Genomic DNA, 20,633 nt, shown 5'->3' with positions numbered 1-20,633 from the left:
GAAAACATTAGTTAAATCCAGACTCGCCCTGTTTCAGTCTGTCCTCTGTCCTACAATTAAAAAGAACAGCCAGTGCTGAACAAAGTGGTTAGATCACAGTGCACTTCACATTCCCTCATGGGGTTGTGGTGTGCCTGTCTGTTGATGTTTGTTTAGGCAGCACAATAAGGCTGTGAATGGTGCACATTTCAAGATTTATAGTTTGTGTACAAAACATTAAAAACACCTGCTCTTTCCATGACAGACAGACCAGGTAAAAGCTAAGATCCCATATTGATGTCACTTGTTAGATCCACTTCAAATCAGTGTAGGTGAAGGGGAGGATACAGGTTAAAGAAGGATTTTTAAGCCTCGAGACAGTTGAGAAATTGATTGTGTGTGTGTGCCATTCAGAAAGAGAAAGAGCAAGACAAAAGATCGACGTGCCTTTGAACGGGGTATGGTAGCAGGTGCCAGGCGCACTGGTTTGTGTCAAGAACTGCAACGCTGATGGATTTCACACTCAACAGTTTCCTGTGTGTATTAAGAATGGTCCACCACCCAAAGGACATCCAGCAAACTTGACAATGCTTTCAACACCTTGTAGAGTCCATGCCCCAATGAACTGCGGCTGTTCTGAGAGCAGGTTCTTAATGTTTTGTGAACTCCGTGTATGTACATTCCAGAGGTGTTGAAATGGATTTGGAACAGTCTTACATTCTCTTCATTGTTCTTTGTCTCCAATAGACTTCATAAAGCGCTTCTGCCCACTAGTGGTTGAAATACAGACTGGAGTCAGCAGATCGTCTCCTATCACCCCTCCCTACTCAACAACCGGACCCAGAACGGGGGAAATACTGGCCGCGATTCAAGACTAAAAATACAAAAATGTGGGCGAACTCAGTCGGGCTTCGACCCCTAGTATCATATGAACATACATAAGACATGGACAACAGTGTGGAATTGCCAACAAAAGGTGAGTAAACGTGTTTGGATAGCATGGTTTGCAAGGGGTGGATGTTTTACTACACCGATACTTTTCTATATCTATTTGGATCTCTGTCAAATACTTCACCCCGGCCGGCTCTATCGGTTTCATAGTTCCATTCAGACTGTAGTGCCACCATGTGGCGAGAGAGCATAGCCCATATTAAATGTCATACATTATTTATTCAATGCTCAAAGTCAGCCACCACATTTCAAATGGAGGACAGGTTCAAAAATCACATCTCTATAAAACAGAATAAACTTCAAAAACAAAGATACTACTGCAGTGACAGTAAGGTATTTTAATTGATAAAGCAATAAATAATGCAATAGTCTGTCAAACTCAAACAATCAAAGTAAACAGTGGAATTACCTTTCCACACCCAAGACATTTCTTCAAACAGCATGGTTCTCCAAATGGTTCTCAGACACAGCATAGCAACGACACCACACAGTCTCTACAAACTTCAGGTACAAAAATGCTCACCTGCATAGGTTGAAGGGACGCTTTTGTTTACTTTTTAACCAGTCCCTCCCTATTTATAGTTCCAGAACAGGGGCAATACAGACCTCAATCATGAAAAATAAAGCTATATTTTTTGCATGGACTAGGTGACTAGTGCGTAAGATATAATGCAAAGTCAACATGAGTTGAGTATATCAAATCTTTATTAATGAATATCCCATAGTTTAAAACAGAGTGACATTGAAAGAAAAGTGCTTGAATTAAAACACACAACTATGTCTTACTAAACTCGTGAGGACGTTTTGGGGACCAACAATGATTCCCATTCAAAATCCTATTTTCCCTAACCCCAACCACAACCCTAAAATAGCCTTTTTATAAGTGAGGACCGGCCAAACGTCCTCACTTCTCTGAAGTTGTTGGTTTACTATTCTAGTAAGGACTTCTGGTCCTCACAAGTTTAGTAAAATGTACACAAATGACTCTCCGAATAAAACACTGATAGGGGTTTCAGCTAAATCTTAAGCAGCACAAAAGGTCAATTCATGCTTGTTCTCTGTTGTCTCCCCATCTGACTTGTAAACAGTTCTACACCTCACAACACTATCAGCAATACCCACATTCACCAACCACCCACTGCCCTCACACCGGCTAATGAATTCACCATAAATAACACCATCACATTCTGTGTCTTTCAACATCCACATTCAATAGTCATTCTCATCCCCACTGAAATCAAATGGGCCTTTTTTTAACCACCGGGGGGGTTTGTTATCAGACATTGTTTAGGGGAAACCCTCTCCCTCCTCCGCTCTCTTTTTCTGCATTTCTTCAGAAAAGCCTGTAGTCACGTATAGAAAAACACAGTGTACAAAACAGTAAGAACACCCTCCTAATATTGAATTGCACCACCTCCTTTCCCCTCAAAACAGCCTAAATTTATTGGGGCATGTGCCAATAGCGTTCCACAGGGATGCTGGCCCATGTGACTCCAATGCTTCCCACAGTTATGTCAAGTTGGTTGGTGGACAATTCTTGATACACACAAGAAACTGTTGAGCGTGAAAAACCCAGCAGTGTTGCAGTTCTTGACACACACAAAGCGGTGTGCCTGCAATCTACTACCATATCCTGTTGAAAGGCATTTAAATCTTGTCTTGCCATTCACCCTGTGACACAGAAAATCCAAGGCTTAAAAATCCATGAACCTTCATCTACATTGATTGAAGTGGATTTAACAGGTGACATCAGGGATTATATCTTTCACCTGGTCAGTGTGAGTCATTAATGTTCTGTACACTGTTTATATCCTTCATTTGACATTCAAAACAAACTGTCTGATAAGAGACTTAAAGTGCCATCATCCCATTATAGTTAAGACATTAAACATACTGTACATTTACCAGGCACTGCCCCTCCCTCCATTGAACAATTCAAATTACAAACATCACTTTATAATTTGTAAAAAAAAAATCCCCTCGCTCAAAGCTGAAACACTGAAATGCAACATTGCATTGAGAATAATTTCTGAAACGATCTGGTCTATATTCATATTGCTAATAACACTCATATCTACCGTTGTTAATTATTTCTGTCTCGGTCTGTGTGTGTGTGTGTATGTATATATATATCTATCTATCTAAAGCCTATGGAACACATCCTGCTTCAACACTTAAATGTACCTTTCTGAAATGTTAGAACCGCGTACCCAGGGGTGTACCATGTGAATGGTCATCCCCTCAGCCCATAAGGACTCCATCATTATGTGAGACCTACACACCCCACTCAATCATGTTGGACACTTCCATCGACCCAGGGTCAATGACCTGCATGCCCTTTATGTTGGAAGATAACACACCTATTTAGAGTAGAAAGGGAGATTTCCTGCCTCCAGGTTCCTTTTCTCCACAAATAAGTAGATGCATAGTCACTTGTGTTGATAATAGTCTTTGCTGTTCGGAGCTAAATTTATGACATGCAGTGCTGGTTCGATACACTGGTCAACATTCTAAAGTGCCATAGCATATTTGTTGACATTAGCTGGTGTTAGTCTTGTGTAGAAAATAAAAATGGTTGTGGTTGATTTCTCATTTCTTCCATTGACATCCAGATGGCTTCAATCCACCGAAGTGGATATGAGGCCACAAAATGTCTGCTTGCGTCACTTCAATTCACCTGTTCAGTTTCAATCTCTGAGTACTCCATCTTCCACATACCTATCCCCTCAAAACAGCACCTCTTGGCATATTTATCTCTTGGTTTTCCATCCTTCAATATGGAACCTCCTGGAATGCATCTATTCCCATCCTTGAATCCATGAGTATCAAAATAATCTCCCTTCCAATGATGAGTCAACCACGTCCTGGTGCAGAAGCTTCATAATGGTGTTCACAATGCAGGTTAAATGCACATTTCTACCAAGCATCAGCAGCTAGCTCAGTTACAGTGACTACGCCATGGTTCCAGTGGGGCACAATTCCACTTCCACCCTTTTCTATTGCTGTAGTTCTCCCTCCAGACTAGGAGGTGGAGCTGTGGTGCCGTCTACTTGGCATGGCATCCCCTGGCCTGGGCCCCGGGGCTAGAAGAAGTGACTAGGCGTCTGCTGTGGCTCCTCCAGCGCTGGCGGAGGACAAAGTCATAGTTGGCCGAGGTGGCCATGGCGTAGAACACGTTGGCCTTGTCAGGGATCTGGAGTTCTGGTGGGAGAGGAAGGGAATATATAGATCAGTATGGGGATTATATTGAGTGCCATACACATTTGGGGTGTATCTCCATTGTCTATGGTGGCTTCTTTTCCTTGTCTCCTCTCCTTTATCTGTACTGATCAACAACAGAGGTGAACACAATACAAAATGTAGTTTAAAAGTGCAGAGGAAGAAAGGAGACAAGGGAGAGTAAGCTTCTTTCCTACTCTGACTGCGCTCACCTTTGTCCTGGGACAGCAGCTGTGTGAGGCTGAAGTCTGTACAGCTCATGTTCTCCAGGTTGTGTTTGTCCAGGGCCCTCTGGATCACCTGAGGAGTGTGGTCCTGACTGGTCAGCTGGACAAGAGGAACAGAGAGACAAGGTTAGCAGAACACACTGGACATATAAGCTGCTTCAAGTGTACACTCTTATGGAGGTGGAAATCCCAATTATTATTACAATCTAGAAAATCAACTACCATCCCTAACCAGTGAAGTGAGAGATCTACATTGGGGCACTGTAAGGGAGTATTTGTTAGAGTTTACTCACCAGAATGCTCTTATAGACATTGCCGTTGTTGCCGCACTCCACGCTCACCCTCACGATGCAGGAGTCGGCTACCTGCTTGTTATAGACGGGCTTAGAGCACGGAGGAGAGGAGGAGGAGCAACAGGAGGAAGAGGAGGAGGAGCATTCAGGGCTCATGGCCATAGAGGAGTAGGAGAGGTCGGGCTGGGAGGAGCTGCAGGAGGCGTTGGAGGGAGTGGGGGAGGTGGTGTTGGAGGAGAGGCCTTCAGACACGTTGTGGAGGGAGCCTGACAGAGACTGGGAGAGAGGAGGCATAATAAATGCTCCATGCTAACTGGCTAATAGCTGTTATACATAAACAAGGTCAACATAGAACTTCAGACCTGGATTCAAAGAGTACTTTAGCTGTGCTTTATTGAGCTTTCCTGGCACATTGGAACCACATTGGAATACTCCCCAAAGTGCAAACCCCACCCAAAAGGCTCTCCAGGCAGGCTCAATCAAAACGCAAAAAAATATTTGAAAGAAATCAAATATTTGAACCCAGATCTGATTGAATCCTGGACATGGTTATCTACCTTGAGTTTGACTCTGAGGGGCGAGGGCTGTGGTGAGGACAGATCCTCCATCTCAGAACCACTGGAGCCTGATGACGACACACTGAGCTGGTCTGAATGGGTCTTTCTGCTGGAGACATCAGTGCCCGACAGCAACCGACACACACATGAAAAAGGAAAGAGTTAATTAAAGTGCTCACAAATACCTCAAAAACACTCACATGTTCAATAGAGATGAGGTATAGACAGACAGCCTGAAGGCATTAGCCAAGACACGCTGGTGTGTTTTAATAATGCTGTAGCACACACAAAGGCTTTTTAACTTTCAAACCCACACGAGTGCCTGGACTTTGATTTTTTTTTACCAACACTTGGATATAATTTTTCCTTTAGCTTTTGAAATGACTATTCCCCTCCAAGAGCACCTGCTGTTGTTTGGGAATACCTGCAGGACTCTTGCTACTTCTTTTCCCTCAATAGATAAAGTATATTCCTAACATAGTCTTTGGCCAATGACAGGAGTGTATTCTGTATTTATTAGGATCCCCATTAAATCACTAAATATACTCCTGTCATTGGCTGAAGACAAAGAGATGACAGGAGTGGAATGTTAGCTAGAAAAAGACTGGTACCCAGCCTAGCTACAACACAGTGGAGTATTGTATTTGGGTAGAGAGTGGCACAGGGTAAATAATAAATTGTGTCAGAAAGGATTCTTGACATTTTGGCCATAGGAAGGCCAGACTTACGAGGGGAGCTTCTTGTTGAGCAGGCGCTGGCTCCAGGAAGAGGGCGAGTTTGGACAAGGGTCGACCGGATGCTCCAGAGCACGGGACAGCTCATAACTCTCCTGGTCATTGAGCATGGTGTGGTTCTGCAGCCAGGCTGAGATGGTCTGGTCTACCGGGAGGCTGTAGCAGGAGCAGAACGCCTGCAGCTGGCCAATCTGAGACAGGATCTCAAACTCCTGATAGAGGGAGAGAATGTCATGATACAGCCCACACACACAGCACTGTATGGTTACTGAGATTGGTTGCATTTATTTTAAAAACCACTAGGGGGTGACACTTACCCGTCTACGTTTCTCAAAGTTAATGAGGCTACCCTGTGAATTAAAATACAAATATGATTGAAATGAGCTCACATGTCAGACCATTGTAAATGCAGACAAATAATAAGGAAAGTGGGTCATAAATAGGAGTGAGTAGTTGGGATGTTCTGATCACCAAAAGGTCTAGGAAGGCCACATCACAAAGCCACACACGTATTGAATACATTGGGTTAGATATTAGAATTGTGATCTCACCTCTACTGTGTCTGTGAGTGCAGTATCCAGCATGGTGAGGACTGTCAGGTAGGTGCCCAGGTAGGGGACTACACCACTGGTAGGGCTCTGTTTGAGGGACGATAAGACACTACGTCATACAGCAGCCTATCCTGTATTATACATTTGTCCCAAATGGCACCCTATTCCTGCCTAGTGCACTCATTTTTCACCAGAGCCTTGGTCAAAAGAAGTACACTAAATAAGGAGCCATTGGGGCACGTTCTAAACAATGTCAACAGTTTATATTGTGTGAAGGACAATGGGATGGTACGTCATAAAACAGTTCACAGCGATTGTGTTTATACAGAAAGCATCACCTAACCTTTATATAACATTGACCTGATGATGATCCACAATGACTAAAAAGGGTCTAAGTTAACTTTGTACAACGTAAATTCAAGTGTCATTAAAGTGTGCAAAAGGCAAGTGTTGTGATTTGAGCTGACTAAGAGTTTCCACTGGACGAGAGGATGGAAATTAAAAGGAGGAAGGTTGGAACGGAGAGAGATCTATATTAGGGAATTACTGTGTAACCCAAATGGCACCCTATTCCCTAAATAGTGCACTACTTTTGACCAGAAAGTATTGCACTATATATAAAATAGGGTGCCATTCAGGAAGCATCCAGTATCACAGACAGAGGCTGCATGTAACTTGTTTCAGAGAAGTCGAAACTAGGACGGGTCAGGACCATTAAGGGGTATTCCTACCACACTTCCTCTTTTCACTCTAAAGCATTAGGAAGAGACTTGTTTGCTGAGCTAACAGTATTATTTTAGTCTTCTCCACGTATCTCGTGCTCTGTGGTCCAAAGTCAAAGAATAAGGAAGCTACATAATGTCGGCAGATTTGAATGGATTTGCACGATTGTTGTGGACAGTAACTGAATATTATCAGCATGCTAGCTGTTCATACAATATACTGTAGGTGCTCAGACAAAAGTTCTAGCATTTTAGTACAAATCATGTTAGAACACCTAAAGCACGGGCAGGAAGTAGTCTTACCATCTGTTTAGACATGGGGCACAGCTGGGGTGACTTGGGGGTGACGTTGTCATCCGGCTGGCTACCATCCTAAAGAACAGCAAAAACAAGTCACATTAGGCTTGGTATAAAATGGGCACGGAAAATCATTCATTCGCCAACCATTAGCCAAGAATCAATAAAGTCCTCTAAAGGTTCCTACACATGAGAGTGCTTGAAATAGTGTGCATTATTCACGGTCACACTACCTGCATCTACTTGTTTTGGGCTTAAACAAGTACATAGAGTTTGAGATGGGTGGGGAAATCATAGCAAGCCAAATAGCTGTTCTATCATACTTCCTTGTACAGTACATAGTTAAGTTAATTAATTAAATTAGAACTACTTAGTTCTTGTTATTATTGGGTGTGGTGTCTGATTGGTTGTCCCCCGTCATGATAAGGCTGAGATTGATTCTTTAGACAAGCAGCCAGTGGTGGCTGGTGGTACTTTAAATGAGAGGACGGGCTCATAGTAATGGCTGGAACGGAATTAATGGAATTGTATCAAACACCTGGTTTTCCATGTGTTAATACCATTCCATTAACTCTATTCCATCCATTATGAGCCATCCTCCCCTCACCAGCTTCCTCTGGAATCAACACATACCAAGTCACCTCCGCCTGGTAATAGGTGTTGCTAGCTTTACCCGGAGGCGTGTGTGGGTTCAGTCAAAGCAGTGTGACTCAATGTGCCCAGCCCGAAACTGGCAGTCATATTGAATACGCCACCTTAGATGTGGGCCATTTACAAAGCCAACAAGTAAAAGTGAATATAATATGATAGACAGTGCTATCGGATATGACTGACCCTATTTGATTGTGTGGCCAAAGTACATATAAAGTACAATGGCTCTTTTGTGCTGAAGTGTACACTTCCGATATGATAACAGCCCTATCATTATACTGTATTAACACCCATATCAGCCTTTTAGTTGGCGACAAGTAGCCTAGAAGTTAAGAAGGTTGGGCCAATAACTGGAAGGTCGCTGGTTCGGATCCCTGAGCTGACTAGGTGAAAAATCTGCCAAATGCCCTTGAGGCTGGCACTTAACCCTAATTGCTCCGGATAAATGCATCTGCTAAATTACTAAAATGTAAATGAAAAAAAAATGCTTATGGAACAGAACAGTAAATGTTGCTACTCAGGTGGAAAATGTATTTTTAAGTGGTGTTCTTACTGTTGAACTCTACGGTTGTGGTGCCATTCTGTGTTTATTTATTTTTTAATTGAACCTTTATTTAACTAGGCAAGTCAGTTAACAACACATTTTTATTTACAATGACGGCCTACCCGGGAACAGTGGATTAACTGCCATGTTCAGTACGACAGATTTTTTTTTTTACCTTGTCAGCTCGGGGATTCGATCCAGTGACCTTTCGGTAACTGGCCCAACGCTCTAACCACTACCATTCTTTGGTTCTATTCTGTGGTTCTTACCTCCACCAGGATCTCTCTGCTGGTCAGAAAACAGTTCTCATCTGGGAACGTCTCACACAGCTGGTCAAAACAGGCCATACAATCCCTAAAATAAAATGTATTGTCAGTTTTCAGAAATGTGCAGTATGCATCTCAGCCACCATATTCAGGGTTGCTTTCCGCTCAAAGAAGAATATCCAAATGGTTTTCAGGTCAGAAGCAGAGTAAATCTGGGTCTGAGAACTTACCCGCAGAATCACTGGCTGACAAAATGTAAACCTGCTACCGTGCCTCTGCATATCTTACCTGTTGACGGCACCCCAGGTCTTCTTGAGGCGATACACAGCGTTGGACTGCAGGGCTGACAGGATGGCTCTCAGAGACGAGAAGTTCTTCAGCGTTCTGCACTCCTACAGAGGACAGGACCGAACACAATGCCTACATTTAGACACTTAAGAAACAGTTTTCCTGTTGCTTTCCTAAATATCTACATTTTTTAAAGCTAAACATGTCTCTAAAGATCTTAAAATGTAGATATGTATATGTTCTATGTATACCATCTGGGCTTGCTGACCTGTGCTATGGCGATCCACCACTCTAGCACCCTGGCCCTGAGGGTGGGGCTGGTGTCGGGGAGGAGAGGGGAGCTAGGGGCCGTAGATGGACTCAGGGTTGAGGAGGAGACAGAGATCGGAGACGTTGATGAGGAGCACAGCAGGGAGGTGATGACCCGGTTGGTGACAGCGTTGAACTGGGCGATGGTGGCACGGACGGTGGGCACCACGTTGCGGCTCTCCTTCTTGTCCCGCTGAGACCAGACACAGCCCAGGCACTGGAACGGGACCACCTTGATGAAGAGGTCCTATAGAAAGGAGGGAAATACACTTTAAGATTTGTCATTCATGCAGAGTGATTGAACAGAAAGGGTTGGGTCATAAAGATGATTAACACTTACAGCGTCCAATCGTGTCAGCTGCTCTGCCACTTCAATGACAGGGAAGTCCATAAAGTCTCCAGTCGCCTCCTTCGGTACTTCCTCTCCTGATCCCTCCTCTCCTGACCCCTCCTCTTTCTGCTGACAATCACTATTATCTATTGGTGCAGACTGATGCAGACTAATGCGATCTAGGAAGAAAATAAGCAAAAAATAAGCATAATCACAACTTGTAAGACCTCTGCTGGATAGGTAGGATGCAGTTTTTTGCTTGTGAGAGAAAGGGGCAAGGATAAAAACTTGAAACAGCGAGGTACTACCTACATTTGTCCAATAAAAACAAAGAGTTTGATTTCTGTTGAAAAACATTTTTCTACGGTTTGCCTTACTGAATGCTACCAACCTTCTTCCTGGAGCTTCTTGAGCAGCATCTCAGCTGTTTGTGCGAGGCGACGGAAGGCGAGGCGGTGGCGGAGGTGGAAACAGAGCAGCCTCAGGGAGGGGTGCCGAGGGGGTTCCCTGAAGTCCTCCCTGTGTTCCTCTAGCCAGGTTCTGATCAGGGGCACCAGGGTGCTGGAGGAGGGGGGGGGGGGTGATTAATATCAAGGGTGTTTTATGGTAAGAAGACATTGTAGAAGTAGTTGAGAGAGTGAAGTTCCTCATACCTCCTTGGGCAGACTGTGTTGTCCAGGTTGGCAATCATATCATCCCTATGGAAAGAGAGACATGCAGTACTTAGAAAAAACCTGAATGTTTGCTCAATGGTTACTGCTCCTACAAGGGATTTAGGGGTACAAAGCAATGTTTTGACCAACATGGTCTTTGTCAAAGAAATAGTTGGCCCTCTGCTACTCTCCTGCCACACCATGAATCTGACAAGCAAGAGTAGCCCTTTACTAACATATAAACAACAGAGACCTGACCTTCGGCGGAAAGCCCATTGCTGTCAATTACAATCCATGTGCCCTGGGGCTAGCATATGGTGACATCAGTTTCATAAGGTAGCCTGTTGCTACCAGTGCTGCAGAAATTATGATGACAGCTTAACAACCCATTAATCATTATTTCTCGGGTTCTAAATGTCATAGGTCAAAGCAGATAGCTTTTTACTGGAGTTTAATGCTAACTACTGTACTGGTAAAGGGTCTTACTAGTGGATAGCTCAGAAAAGTTAAATACAATGTTATCACAGAATAAGGTTCCCAGATTTTCCAGAAATTCCAGTTAGAGATTTCCTGGATATCGTGAGGGAATAAGCAGGAGATCCAGGAATCCTCAAACTATGATATCTGGAAAACCTCTGTTTAATTTGATTTTTATTTTGCATAAAATATTATTAATAACCTATGAGGCAGCATTTTTAAAAAGTAGTCTTTAGACATTCTTGTTAGACCCGTCGTGTGGTAGGTAATTAGGAACCGGTTTGGCAAACTCATAACTGAGTGACTGTCGCCTCCCACGACGTCACACAAATATGTATGGGGTGAAACTGAATTATTCAAACTAGGAAAGACTTACAACATTAGACTGGTAGTCCTACATCATGCCAGATGCCTTCCAAATATTGTTGAAAGAGGTGCAACCAAAGTGCAGCCTCAGAGATTAGTCAGAGGTTATTAGTCTGATAAGAATTCAGGTCATTTTGTATGGGTCCTATCTAGGCCAAGGACTCCAGGCAAGACTCAAGGGTTTACTTCACAAGATGTCTTTAGTCAACTGTTTTCAATGACTTTTCCCATTTACAAAAAACACATGCATTTAAAAGTTCTCTTAACAATAATTGTCTGCTAAATACATTATCATATCACAAAACATTCAGAAGTAACATAGCATCATATAATCTCTAACCATCTCACCTCTGGAAGAGCAACAGCACAGTGCCACATACTGAATTACATGTGTGTTAAATGTATGTTGCTCTGAATAACAAAGAACAACAACCACCATGAAATCCTATTGTGTCTTACCTCTGGAAGAGCAGTTCTATGAGTGTGTTGGAGGTGGTGAAGGTTCTGTAGGTGGACAGAAACACTCTGACGTAGTCAGATTCCTGGTGTTCTGAGTCCAGCAGGTGGGTTACCAGGCGCTCCAGGGTCCCCGCTTTCAACCGACGCACCTTCAATCAAATACAAATACACTTTATTCATAATGAACTTTTTACATTAGCAGTTGTCGAAAAGTGCTCGTCTCCCTCTCCCTACATATTTCCCTTTCTCTGCCTCTTGTCCTTTGTCTATCCCCAGTCTTTCCTTCGCCACATCTCTCTCTGATCATTCATTCTCTCAAAGTGCTTTTACCTTCACTGTGTGATACTGGATGAAGTTGAAAGCCGATGGAGTCGACGGGGACATAGTGAGAGGCTCTGAGGGGACCTGGGTGGTGGGGCTGGGGAGCACAGGCTCCCTACATAGCGTTATGCCGAACACGGCCCCCTCTTCCACCTCCTCCCCCCACTCCTGCACTGGGTCCTGGTGGGAGACAAAGGAAGTGGAGGAGAGACTTCAATAGACTAGAATAGTAATTGCACATTAAGGGTTGTTGGCATTAGCCAAAAGTGCCATAACACACAGAATTAATCAAAATGGGTTTGATTAATTAACAAAATGGGTTTGCCGGTTCTACTAAATTCACACATTCACACACACAACCTCATGCTTTGTGACACACACACCACTAGCCACATTCAAAGCATTCAGGAAATGGGCAGTTTAAGTGAGAAGGTTAAGCACAGCTACGTCAATAGCACCGTTCCACAGACGCTGCTTTCAAACAACATAGAATTCTCAGTTCAATCTAGGCAGGCACTGCAGAGGCATCAATGAGTCTGTCTAGCAGCTGGTATGAGAGCTTTTTAAACATTGATTGCACATCTCAATGTTAAGGGACCAAATGTAAAACGTGTGGCATATTTTTAGCTAGACATCCATCTATGCAAATGCTGCAGAGGTACCTGCTTTTAGACTGAATGCCTGTACAGCAACAGGTATGTGACATCATTAAATAGATATTATACATTCACAATGTATAGGGACCTAAATGTCAACGTGTGGCATGTTTCAGCTAGAAATGTTTTTACTATACTGTATGATTATATCCATCTGACTGGTATGAGAGCACATTATACATTTTGAAATGTATAATTGCTAGTTATAGACCTGCATGTCTAAAATGTGGAACGTTTTAAGCAAGACATGCAACATCTTTGCTCCCTCCACATCAACTCCCATTCCATCACCCAGAGCAAAGTAAAGATAATATTCAATCTCCATCAAAGAGAACCACAATGGAAATACGTTTAAGTTCAACGTTTTTTAAATGCATTGCATCCATGTGTTGTTCAATTGTGCTATTAAAATGGTTAAAAAAAATAACTATGGCATTTCCTTCTCTTTTGAAGAAGACGCCAAAGTATGGTGTTAAAACCAACCAAACACCATTTCACACAGAGGGTACATCCCAAATGGCAGCCTATTCCCTATGGGCCTTGGTCAAAAGTAGTGTACTATATAGTGAATAGGGTGCCACTTGACACACAGCCAGACACTTCCTGACATACAGAAGGAGACCCACATAGCCCATATTAGCCCAACATCCCATAGACTAGACAAAGGTTATACCCTCACAATGTAACCAGAGGATGAAGTTTCAGTTTCACTGATAGGGCAGAGTGTAGAGTGGGTAGGGTGTGGCGCTACCAGCTCTGTAGCCCCTAGACTTTGACCCGACTGGGTGGGTAGACAGAAGACCCTACCTAGACCTGTAGCTTTTAGGCAAAGCAGAACTCACTGTATCCATGGGGCCTGCCTACCCATACACTGGAGAGCACTACAGTACCTCTCAGTATCACTGTGTTCTGTTCACGTCGGTAACAAAATCGCAGTAACACATTTCAGTAACATCTAGCAGTTCTCAGTCCCTGGAGATCCCATGAATTCCATATAATAACTTCTAGGGTGAAGATTCTAGCTAGTATCCCACAATGGAGAATCAAGCCATAAATAGAGGATGAGGAAACAAGGAAGTTTCCACACGGTCAGACATATTGGATCTGAGTCATATAGACGGCAACGTCCAAACTCTCCCTATATCGGTCTCTGGTTGATGCTATTCACAGCCACTAAAAGCCTGTCGATATCTATAGTCTGTCTGAACATTGACAGGTTCCAAATGACTGTTTGTTGTCATTATACAACACCTAATGGAGTCTGGCTGGCTGCAGAGGGAATGAGAACAAGAGCCACTATTTACTGTGCCCTCCATATCTATGTCCTCCATATGCCAGACATGCAAGTTTTGTTGATAACTCTCCATGGTACACTGGTCTGGACCAATAGGCACCCTCAATGTTCTGCCCCTGTCTGGTGTGTGAACACATACACACAAATGCACCTTCAAAAGAATCAAAAAATGACATGACCAAAATATTAAATCTTGAAGACAATATTGAGTTAAAGTTGTGATTACACTATATGGACAACAAAATAATATTAGCAGGAAAAATCACAATATGGTCCTATAATAATACTTTTTACTCTTTGCTTTGTCAGTAAATGTATTAATTATTTGAAATATTATAGTTTCATTATTTTTGGCAATTATTTTTTTTTTAATATTAATATCTCACAGGATAAAAGGCTGTGTAATTAATTGATTGCATGCGACAAAAGTAGACCAAGTAGCTTAAAAGAACAGACACATTTCAAAAGTACAATAAGCAATGAATAAAGGTAAAACTAATACCATTGACAAACGCCATTTCCCCATATTCCCAGTCGTTTTAGTTGATGAAAGAAGTTAAAGTTTCCAGTAGTTTAGGGAGCCATTTCTTCTGTTTGCTGCTGGTAGATACTGATATTCCAATGAAGTAATCCGTGAGTAACCGAAATAAGTATTGGATGGCCAGTAGCCCAGTTCCGCAAATTACCTGAGATGTCGCTGATCCGACCAAAATATCTATTCTGAATTGCGTATAATAATAGAGTATATTTTATATACTGTATCAACTCAAACGACATTAATATATTAATATACTTCTAAGCAAGCTTCAAACTCGATAGCCTAACCGCTACACAGCCTGTCTGTGTGAGCTTCGCTGTGAGCTGTGCGACAGCCGGTTTCTGTTCAAAGTCGCAGTGACTAACTGCACCTGAGCGCGTGAGCAGAGGCTGTACTAGCAGGTGAGGGCAGTGCGGGAATCTCGATACCACGCGCTTTTACGTGAACATATTTGGTGATAGCAGTGTCACAAACTGACGGTAACAGGCCATGTCCTTCACAACTTTCACACTTGTAATGTTTTTTTCTGATTATTTAGGTCAATAAAAATAATTTAAAACAATGTAATAAACAAACATTTGCACCATCTTAGTAGATATAGATGACGTCTGATTACTGTAGGCCTACTATCGCCATAAAGGGAACATTTGAATGTTTTCCTTAAATGCATTAATCCACGTTCTATTCTCTAGGTACAGTATGAGCTTTTTGCTATTAGTGTTTTGGGAATTCTTAAACCATCACAAGTCTGAGAAAATTCTTCATGCAAGAACCATGGGCCTGTAATGTGCTTCTCAGGTGACTGCTCCTGGTATCTCCTTCATACCTTACTGCCACTATTCTAAAATCCAGTCGGGACAGTTCTCAGGACTGCTCTCAACCCATGGTGTCTGTAAAAGGTATGGCATGGTTGGAAATTCCACAGGAAAACTAGTCTGTTTTGTTCCTATTGAGTGTTCCAAGCCAGTGTCACCTGTTGCTGTCCTTTTCTACTGGCTGGCTGAAAGTTCCAAAATGACTTAGAAGCAGACCATATTTATAATTTGGTGAAGAGAAACATGTAGGGTTTCTTTTGAGCTGAACAGTAGCTCTTTAGTCCCAATGTTCTTGTAGCCTTGGCTTGTGCGAGCCAGAGCGAACAGCTCATATAGCAGGATTCTATTGCCCGTTTCTGTAGCGTGAGGCAGCTTAATGTACAAGAATACACCCCCCCCCCCCCCGGACAGGACGCTAGTCTATCGCAGGGCCTTACCCCAAACATATCTCCTTAATTCTGAGTACCACTCGAGACGCATCGGGTCCCATTTTTACAGTCTTTAGTATGACTCAGCCAGGGATCGACTTGCCAACCTTTCACGACTCACATTTGATTATAAAATTGTCACTGTAGTTTAATCTACTTTTATCCCTAAATTGTCCCAATGACGCCTTGACCGCCCAATGATAAAGTGTCAACCATCTCTAGCGCAGCAGATGGCGTTTGATCAATGGCGGTTTCTATTATAAACCCCCCTCATTAGCAAACATTGGGTTTCAAAAGGGGAGAATGGGTACTATTGCTTAATGAGTTCCCCCCCCCCCCCTCTCCTCTGAATATCTGAACCATGGCCATCCAATGCCACACTGCCAGTCCAGAGGCACAAAGAGAATGAGAGGGGGTAGCAGAGGGGGCAGGGTGAATAATTAACGTTAATGAGACACAGTGAATTCCCAGCAACGCACAACAATTGTCAGATTAGATGACTTCAAAACAAACTTCAAAACAAATGTCGTCTATTATACAAATTTTGTATAATAGACGACATGAGTAAACTGTCTTTTTGGAACAATATTTTTGTTGGTATGAAATACGGTTTACAACTGTGGGACACATGATAGCCCTTATCAGAAGAGGCGTGATAAAACCAACACGCTTCAGAAGTGACAGACACACTTCCTGGTGGACTTCCTTCCTCCTCAGTGTCAAAATAGCTACTGTGTTCAACAACACAAACTACTGAAGAAAAAGGAAACTGAAGCAGCAACCTACATGAGAACCACATCTGCTCTGACGTAAAACCACCTCACACCGAGGTACAACATGACAGCTGTAATACAGCACAGTGATGACCCCTCCCTCTTACCATTTACGCAGTAACAGAACCTAGACAGTAAAGCTGGCCCCTATAAATCTCAACCCTAGCTCTGCAACTGACGTCACTGGAGATGTCAGGCTCTTATAAATCAATCCTAGTAAGCGGAAGCTTCCAAAAGTAAAAGGCAACTGGATATTCTGACACAAGAAAAGTGTTTTCATGTCATATTCAGGAGGCTGGTTTCACTTGCTAATTCCCTGTAGGTCTAATACCTGACATTGATATGGTTTTAATGGAGCTACCAAGCTAACTGACTGCTCAAATGTGTATGCACAATAACTATATAGGGTATCAGTCAGACAAAACCCTTCAGCCTCTACACATTCAGACTCAAGCAACTCTTTACCTAACTGGAAGGGGGAAAACACCATGCCACCAAATCTAATCCTAAATTAATACATTACCATTTGATAGGTACTTTACACAATACTGAGTCAGACAGACCTTTAATCCTCTACGCATTGACACGCAATGCAACCCACTCCACTCTCTTTGGCCCTTAGCTATAACAAAAGGGCAAACATCCCCTTTCCACCAACTCACCTCAGTGACGTCTGTGTCCAGCAGCTGGAAGCGCCTCAGCCAGAGCCCCGGCTCCATGTCCGTCAGGACATCCACACGGTGGGTGTGTCGAAGGCACAGCAGTCTCTTCATCCTGCCTACCCGGGCTCTCAGGCCCCTGCCCTCCCCTTCTCCTCCACAGAGAGATAGTGTAGAACGCATCCTCATCCACAGGTAGTAGAGTCACCAAGGTTCTCACCTGACATGGGGAGAGTAGAGAGAGCCCTTAACCACCACACTATAGTACAACTATGTAGGACAAGTGACAAGGAATGAATGATAGGTCTACAGGACAGAATGAAAGTCCTCCTTTGTTATATGTTACATTCCGATACTTTATTGCCAATTGTCTAGGAAATTCAGTAATATTATGTTGCAAGGAAGAGGTTCAATAAAGAAGACAAAAGAGTCATTCAACATGGGAATTTCTTAGTGGTATTTAGAGGGCTGAATAGCAATTCCTGTACATTACCCTAACATATTAATTGGTTCATAGAAGCACAATGACATCCATTTTCTGACCCAATTCCATGAAAAGGGAATGTTGTCTACTTTTAAGAACAGGAAAAATACCAAAAATTATTTTTGAAAACTCCTCCAGTTAATCTATGAAACCATGACCAAGTCAGTCAAGAAGTCACCGTCTGTCTACGCAATCGCTGCTCTTTCCAGGACCGACAGGCTTTGTTCATTCTAAACCCATATAATCCTTTGTTGACTCCACACCTTTGAGGCATTAACATAAGTGACAAAATATTATGGTTACAGTTTTGTCGTCACTTAAGTTGATCTAAATAACGGTCCACAATAGTGTACTGTGTGAAAATGAGTGAGGCTGGTCATACACACCAATCTGATTCACTATAGTCTTTCACATGCATCTCAACCCGTCCCTTCACCCAAACGTGTATACAACACATAGCCTGGTGCTAGACTATGTTCTGTAGCCAACAACATGGCAATGAACACACACAGGAGTTGACTGAAGAACAAACAGACTATATTACCAGGCTAAGAAAGAGAAATATGAAGTACAGTAACTTAATGCATTTGATTGGTGAGCTTTTCCTTAACCACAGTTTAACAGATCAGCCCAGATTCCTCTTTGGAGCCATAATGGCTGTACAGTTTCTCTCTGAGTCATGAAAATAACATTCCATACAGGGAAACTGTGTTGAGATGCTATATGATTTGGCAAGACTACAAACAGATCTGAGAACCACCCAACCTTTTCTTGCTAAGACAGATGAAGTAAATACAAACAGTACAGAAGATATATGTTGTGCCAACAAGAAGATGCCAGACAACATGTGTTGTCACAACATGCCCATTTATAAATGGGGCTTCTTTTACCAGCTTTACGGAGAAATAGGGACAGGAGGCATAGCATGACTTAGGCTACCTATAACAATAATAACAACACAGCCATTTTTACCCATATAATCCTTTGACTCCACGCCTCCATCTTTGAGTCATTAACATAAGTGGTGCCAAAAATAAACACAATCAAATATTTATAAGACAAAATGGAATGGTCACTCAGTGATTGTACTGATTGATGCTTGAACAACTTATGGTTACATTTTGGTTGCCACTTGGGTTGAATTAAATAATGCTTTCCAATAATGTATGAACATGAATGACACTATTGGTCATACCAATCTGATTGACTATAATATTTCACATGCATCTCAACTTGTCCCTTCCCCCAAAAGGTCTAGACAACACATCGCCTGGACCTAGGACTTTGTTTGAAGAGTTGGCTAAGGAACTCTTATGGCAATGAATGAACACAAGAGAGGAGTTGGCTAAAGCAAAAACAGACAAGCTTCCCAGGCTAGGAAACACAAATAGAAAGTACAGTAACTTACCGCGTTCGATTGGTGAGTGTCTCCTAAACCGCAGTTTGACAGATCAGCCCAGATTCATCTCTGAAGCCATGATGGTTGTACAATTTCTCTCTGAGTGATGACAAGAGCATTCCATACAGGGAAACTGTGTTGATGAGGAGCTTGGAGCTGTAGAGAGTGGCATTGAATGGTCACTCAGTGATTGTTGCTTGTACTGGTTGGAGCTTTAACAGCTGAACTATGGAGAGAGAGAGAGGGAAAGAGGGAAAGAAGGGCGGGTGGGCCCCTTTTTTCTCTTTCCCTGCTCCCCTGTTCTCCGTTGTGTAATACGGTCCTGTATAAGTAATCTGTTGATTACAGATCTGTCAGGTCCAATATCTTTCCGCTTAACAGGTCTCTTCATTAAAAGTGAGCGAGTCCCCAACTCTCTTTTGTTTTCTTGTTGGCAAACCATCAACACTGGAGAGATGAGCCATGCTACTGGCTCTCTGTGTGCATCCGGCCTGTATTTCTGACAATTAATATATAAGGAAATTCTAGGCCTAAGGCCTACAACTATTAAGATTAAACCATTTTTTGACCGTCAACTATATAGACAATAGTTTGTTTCTTACCTGAGAATTTCCCCACATTACACATTTGCATTGATTTCTAACCAGGGCTGATAGCATGTTTCATTATCATTTCACATGATGGTCATTTCATAAACATTGTTTTGATTAGAAGTCCATCCATACACACTGGCCTAACTGACAGAGTGTGTGGAGTGGAAGGGTAGTTCAATTTAGGAAAACACAGGTGTACAATGACTAATTGATTGCCTAGCTAATTATCTTAAAGAGGGAGGGTACCTGTTGGTCTCCCTTTCGCTCAAGTCATCAGGTTGAATAAGGGCATGAGGTAGCGTGCCTTGAATGATGTTCAGACAGGTTGTTAGAACGTAGTCTTCAAGAGAATGAAGAAATTTGGGAGGTGTGTCTCATTGGCTACGTTCACACAGGCAGCCTAATTCACAAAAGATCTGAATTAGGCTGCCTGTGTGAACCTATGAGTTTTATATCCAAAACTAAGATTCAAAGCACACAAATCATGAATATTTTAAAGCTTAGATTAACGGTATAAGCCTATACATGAAAAGTGAAAATGCTTCCAAATCTTATTCCTTATGATGTATTTGTTTACAGGTATTTTGTTGTTGCCATTTATGAATGTCATTCAATGAGTTTATATTGGCTATAGCAGTAAAGGCCAAATTCAATATATTTTTTTATACAGTTACACTTTTAAGAATGAAAAGCCTGTTGTATTAGATGAAGTGCCCTTTAATATAGACCACATGGAGAATTCAATAAAACTGCAAAAATGTATGTCACATTCGATCTATACATTTCATGTGTAGGCTAA

At 42.4% G+C, this 20,633-nt stretch overlaps 1 protein-coding gene across 4 annotated transcripts; it reads right to left on the bottom strand.

Annotated features, from left to right (window-relative positions):
- Nucleotides 1-1,253: 1,253 nt before the first annotated feature.
- rgl3a (ral guanine nucleotide dissociation stimulator-like 3a) lies at nucleotides 1,254-20,063 on the bottom strand. Of its 4 annotated transcripts, none has more exons than XM_031832480.1 (19): nucleotides 19,844-20,063; nucleotides 19,251-19,397; nucleotides 17,362-17,578; nucleotides 12,205-12,375; nucleotides 11,875-12,023; nucleotides 10,573-10,617; nucleotides 10,311-10,480; nucleotides 9,929-10,098; nucleotides 9,548-9,835; nucleotides 9,280-9,383; nucleotides 8,995-9,079; nucleotides 7,537-7,605; nucleotides 6,512-6,598; nucleotides 6,278-6,310; nucleotides 5,955-6,172; nucleotides 5,227-5,332; nucleotides 4,670-4,945; nucleotides 4,362-4,476; nucleotides 1,254-4,131 (listed from the first exon to the last, which is right to left on the bottom strand). In XM_031832480.1, exons 3-19 carry the CDS (start codon nucleotides 17,545-17,547, stop codon nucleotides 3,977-3,979), a joined length of 2,427 nt encoding a protein of 808 aa, XP_031688340.1. In that variant the 5' UTR covers nucleotides 17,548-17,578; nucleotides 19,251-19,397; nucleotides 19,844-20,063; the 3' UTR covers nucleotides 1,254-3,976. The 4 variants fall into 4 exon arrangements, with proteins under 4 accessions (XP_031688340.1, XP_031688323.1, XP_031688329.1 ...); XM_031832463.1 differs by having other exon boundaries at nucleotides 5,227-5,335; nucleotides 19,844-20,020; XM_031832469.1 differs by having other exon boundaries at nucleotides 5,227-5,335; nucleotides 19,251-19,340; nucleotides 19,844-20,020.
- Between the last annotated feature and the right edge of the window lie 570 nt (nucleotides 20,064-20,633).

This window comes from Oncorhynchus kisutch, linkage group LG1 (genome assembly GCF_002021735.2).
Source record: "Oncorhynchus kisutch isolate 150728-3 linkage group LG1, Okis_V2, whole genome shotgun sequence".
Lineage (NCBI taxonomy): Eukaryota > Metazoa > Chordata > Actinopteri > Salmoniformes > Salmonidae > Oncorhynchus > Oncorhynchus kisutch.
This window is presented reverse-complemented; position numbering and strand designations above follow the sequence as displayed.

Excerpts from the sequence above, each read along its gene's own strand:
- rgl3a (XM_031832463.1), bottom strand. The coding sequence starts at position 17,547 with ATGAGGATGCGTTCTACACTATCTCTCTGTGGAGGAGAAGGGGAGGGC. Across the intron at positions 6,599-7,536 it reads GCCCCATGTCTAAACAGATG|AGCCCTACCAGTGGTGTAGT; the intron begins GTAAGACTACTT and ends TCCCTCAAACAG. Across the intron at positions 6,311-6,511 it reads CACTCACAGACACAGTAGAG|GGTAGCCTCATTAACTTTGA; the intron begins GTGAGATCACAA and ends TTTAATTCACAG.